The 4805-nt window shown below is 54.3% G+C and overlaps 1 protein-coding gene across 1 annotated transcript; it reads left to right on the forward strand.

Moving 5' to 3' along the window:
- Positions 1-486: 486 nt before the first annotated feature.
- Positions 487-4508, forward strand: LOC34618121. The gene is made up of 7 exons (XM_026335893.1): positions 487-642; positions 730-834; positions 883-1142; positions 1843-2000; positions 2865-3433; positions 3899-4369; positions 4491-4508. The coding sequence occupies exons 1-7, from the start codon at positions 487-489 to the stop codon at positions 4506-4508; spliced, it is 1737 nt and encodes a 578-aa protein (XP_026191678.1).
- The last annotated feature ends 297 nt before the right edge of the window (positions 4509-4805 follow it).

Raw genomic sequence — 4805 nt, forward strand, 5'->3', positions numbered from 1 at the left:
GTTTCCGGCCACCCATGCATTGGAAACACAACATTCCTTTTCCCTACTTCCTTTTCAGATATGCCAAGAGGCTAGATGCTGACGCGACAAGAATGCAGGATGCTGTGCGTTGATTGTACAGGTGACCTCAGAGGGGGAATAAAGACATAACCTGTCTCTTTTCTCTAGTGGTGGCGAAGAAAGACTTGGCGCGCCACAGACAGTAAAAGGCTGACGCTGCGCCGCTCTTGGCCTGCCTGAGTGTCTGGCCTGAGGCTGTTGAAAAGATTCTGACTGCTTTCTACACTTCAGAGGGCGCACTACAGACAACGGGGGTACCCATCCCCAGGACCACTTTCGGCCCTTGGTGAATCCATAGCAAGAAGAGGATTCGCTTCCGCTCAAGTGCTTCTTCCAGCGGTTATTGTGCTTTGCACTATCACCGCAGTGCAGAAGTGGGTCGTTACGTATTTGTTGTCGTGTAACGCCCAAGTGAGATTCAGGAGAATGTTCAGAAGGCGTTCTTCCTCAGACCTCAAGCTGGTGCCTCTCGGGGACAGGGGAGACATCAGAGGGTCTTTCGATCCCGTTCTGGCGTACACTTTGGCCGGGGGGCTGCAAACAGAAGATTCAGACGGATCTTTCTCACAACTGCAATCTCAGGTATCTTCGGGAAGGGAAGACTCAGGGAACTTTGCGCAACGACAGACCCAGCAGCAGCAGGACGCGTTTACCGCCTTACTGCAGCAGGAGGATCAGCCCATCAGGAGATGCTCCAGCAGCTCGCAGTTGCTGCACAAACTACAGCAGCAGCTACAGCAGCACCAGCAACAACAGCAGCACCAGCAACAACAGCAGCAGCCAGGAAACCAGCAGCAAGTGCAAAATTTCTTTTATGGACAGCTTCGTCGTCGACCTAGCAGCAGTGACTCAAATGATACTGCGGCGTATGTGGCCGCTTGTGGCCAGGACACCACAATTTGCGGAGTTAGGAATGATGCAGAAATGGTACCAGGAGCAACAGCAGCACCAGGACCATTCGGCATGAGAGGGTTGGTAGACCCAGTCCTGAAGACAAGTGTAAGTGTTGCTTCTGCTGGCATGTCTTTAAAGGCTGTATCATGCGCATGTGAAATCTACGCGTGCTTTCTTGCAAGACAAAGGTCCACCTCGCTCAGACTGCCGTGCATGCCTAAGTCCTTATGAAGCTTCACGGATTGGCGCCCTTTGCCTTTGCGGATCACCTTTAAGCGGGCGTGATTCTTGTTGCTTAGAAAATGTGGTTCATGGGTGCTGTGTCTGTGTGCTGCAGGGTAGGTACAACGACGAGATATTGCTGAGATGCCGTGGCTCCCTTGAAAGCGGCGGGACAGATTCAGATGCACTGAGCTCTTGCGCCCAGCAGCACCCCATCCTCGGCACCACTTGCGGCTTCAACGCCAGTGGCATCATCTCCTCTGAAGAGGGATCGACCCTGCTGTCTCGTCGGTCAGTGTTACAGGAGCAGCACCAACAGGAGCACAATCAGCTACAACAGCCTGGCAGGCCGCAATTGTCAGAACGAAACACCGAGATGCAGCAGCGGATTCGATCTAACCTAGTTCACCAAAGCATCAATAATCAACAGGATATATCCCTGCTGCCAGCTGTCATGCCGGGGCCCCGTCTGATGCAACGGCAGGGGGAGCAGCAGCATGCAGGGCAACAGCAGCAGCTCCTGTCTTGGGCGACAACGGGACTTGCATATGACCAGTGGTACACGGCCTTACACCCCCAGGCGCAGCAGCAGCAGCAGGCGCAGCAGCAGCAGCCCCAAGATTGGCTGTTTCAAAACTCCGCGCTGGTGCAGCAGAGGCCGCTGAGATTATACCATTCGCCTCCATTAAACGAACTGCAGCACGTGGATGAAGACGCACGTAAGCTGACGAATGATCCATTGCAGCATCCTCGCACACCTGGACTGCATACAAGTGTGCAGCAGCAAGTGTTGGAGCAGGAAGAGCATGGCCTGCAGCAATACCGCCAGCAAAACTTGCAGGAAAATCAGCATCACCATCAGCTGCAGCAGCAACATGAGCCAGAACAGCTGCACCCTCTACAGCAGCACCTTCTTCCACAAAACCACTTGGAGAGGCCGCAGATGCCCGAGAGAACGGGCACATTTGAGGGTGCGCAGGCTGCAATGGCGCATGGAACACCGCAGCAGCAGCAGCATCTGTTGTTGCTGCAGCAGCAGCAACTGCTGCTGCTGCAGCAACAGCAGCAACTGTGGTCTGCTGTGCCAACGAATGAGGAGCTCTCTCGTTTTGGTATACTACAGTTGCATCTGCAGGAGCAGCAGCTGCTGTCTCCTACACTGCCGCCTTACCAGACGATGCGAGAGCATCTGCTGGGCCCGATGGGGTGCGATGATTCGCAACAGATGCCGCAGCAGCATCCCCGTCAGCAGGGCACAGATGACTCCTTCTCGTCGCCTTCGCAGGTGATACAGCCGCCAGATCAGTATCATCAACAACAGCAGAGGCAGTCCTCCCCGGCACCGGCCCTAAAGTTACCTCGGCCTTGCAAAGACGCCGCTAAACATAGGGGTCGAAGCCTCAGAGCTGGTGGCTTCAGGAGTGCGCCGGGCCCGAAGGAGATTTCCACTGCAGGTTGGTGGTAGTGGAACTAGTTCGATGAAGAGCAGTCTGCTGTACCTGCAGCTAAAAGGGGCGATTAGGGTGGCGGCGCGTGCGCCTGCAGTTAGATGGTATCCGTCGATGTGCTCTGGATCGTTTTAGCAGTCGCTGCTTGTGGAGAGTACTGAGGCTCTTCTATTGATCTGCCGCCGTTGCCATTGCTGGTGCTTGCGTTGGTGTGGGACTGCTCAGACGGGGCAGCGACAGAACGCAGGGGAGAAGACGAGTGGCTGCCTGGTGCTCCATGCTGGCCAGAGCGTCAAAGCAGATTGAACGAGTCACCTGCCCCTCAGGCAAGCGGCTTCGTGGAGGCCTGCACAGAGAGCAAGGGATTGGAGGGGGAGCCCGTATTGTTACCGTCCGGTGGGAAGCCATCCGCGACTTACTCGGCCCCCTCTTCCCCTGCCATGCCACCCGCAGGGAAGGCTCTGCCTCATTTGTCTTCGAAGCAGGAGCAGCAAGCGTCCATCGGCTCAGGAAGTGGCAACGATAAGAGCCAGAAGTGTGCAGCGCGTGCTTCGTCAGGCCCAGTGCTGAGGCAAGTGCCGGAGTTGACTCGAGGGGCTAAATGCGTCAGGGGTGCCCCCCGTGCAACAGTGCAGCAGCTGTATGGCCAGACATATGATCTCGAAGCCCTCGCCTTGCAGCTGGATCAAACTCATATAGACGACATAGACCCTGGCGACTTCGACAGGAGTTATCATCAAGGCAAACGATTTGCTGTGGGGGACCTTGGCAGGAAACTCCTTCTAATTGTCGTTCGAGAAAAACTCGAGGTGCGCTAATGTTCTAGGGATATATACGGCTTATCACACATATATGAGCAGGGGCGTGAGTTTTCGGGTGTATTTTAGTCCTTCGCCCTGAATCTGAAATTCCTCCACAATTTTGGACAGGAATTTGAGACGCTCTCTCATATTTGTAACCCAGTGTGCTGATACTACGAAAGTCGACTTTCTTTTACGTATGCTGGCGTCTATGAGTGCGATAATCTAGCTGCACCCATACTGTTGTACGTAAAAAGATTTTATGCACATATATATATATATATATGTACATACACCATACAGCCGCGGTCGTCTTCTCCTCATTCACCGCAGGTGCACACATCCGTTTTACAGTCATCTGAAGCCTCATCTTTCCCAGAAGTGCATTAGCCTGTATGCGATTGCGTTCTCGAATGCGTGTCAATGGTGTTGACGGGAGAAGGGGGTTTTCTGTATTCTGTGCTTTTGCCTCAGGCTGGAGCATGCGGCCAGCTCAAGTTTTTAACTCTTACTGACCTGTTTCGCCTCGCTCACGAATTAGGCCTCTGGGAGTTCGCTCTGAAGGTGGCTATGGCCTACAAGGCGGGTTCCCTCCGCATTCCAAAGGGGGCGCCTAGTAGCCTTAGTCCAGCTATTCCCGTGCTCCATGGAGAAAGCTTCTGTCAAAGCCCCACTAGCAGCAATAGCTCGAGCTCCAGCAGCAGTAAGAGCGGTGCTGGTGCCAACCAAAACGAGGACCGCGAAGCTGACATTGAGGCTCCTCGGGGCAGCAAGCGGCGCCTGCAGCCTTTGGCCTTAGAAAGTGACAGCAGTAGCAGCAATAGAAGGTCACGATCCCAGCAGTCACGGGAGCTGGAAGAGTCTCTCTTCACCGAGGGGAGTAGCAATTCTCTCCTCAGGAACCTAATAGGCCCGCAGGAGGAAAAGCAAGCCGCCGACAAGATGGTACAGGGCAGGCTGCTACGAAATCTGTCCCGTTCTCCCGGCTCAAGAGGGCCAAATTCTACTCGAAAGCTGCAGAACGGATTTGCAGGTACCCCTCTTTGAGCTGTGCAAATGGGGTCAGATATGTGGTGCTGCTTGAACAACTGTGGCAGCACCTGCAGCAGCATCGCTGGTGTGCACTACTCGGATGTACATTGCCAGGTGCCTCTATCATTCGTGGAGGGATGACTTGGATGCAACAGCAGGGTGAACGAGCAAGAGTCTGTCTGTGGTTCTGTGTGCTTTTATTCGGGGATTCCATCCTTGCCCAGAGGAGCCACGCAGAGAATCCAGTGACTCCCTTTTTTATCCTCTACCCGCGAATACCCTTTCGGGCAGCGATGTCATGATGCGTCATGGTAGTCTGTTTTCCTTGTGTGCCTCTAAGTATTTTCGG

This window comes from Cyclospora cayetanensis, unplaced genomic scaffold (genome assembly GCF_002999335.1).
Source record: "Cyclospora cayetanensis isolate NF1_C8 unplaced genomic scaffold, CcayRef3 CcayRef3_contig_84, whole genome shotgun sequence".
NCBI classification, from domain to species: Eukaryota; Apicomplexa; class Conoidasida; order Eucoccidiorida; family Eimeriidae; genus Cyclospora; species Cyclospora cayetanensis.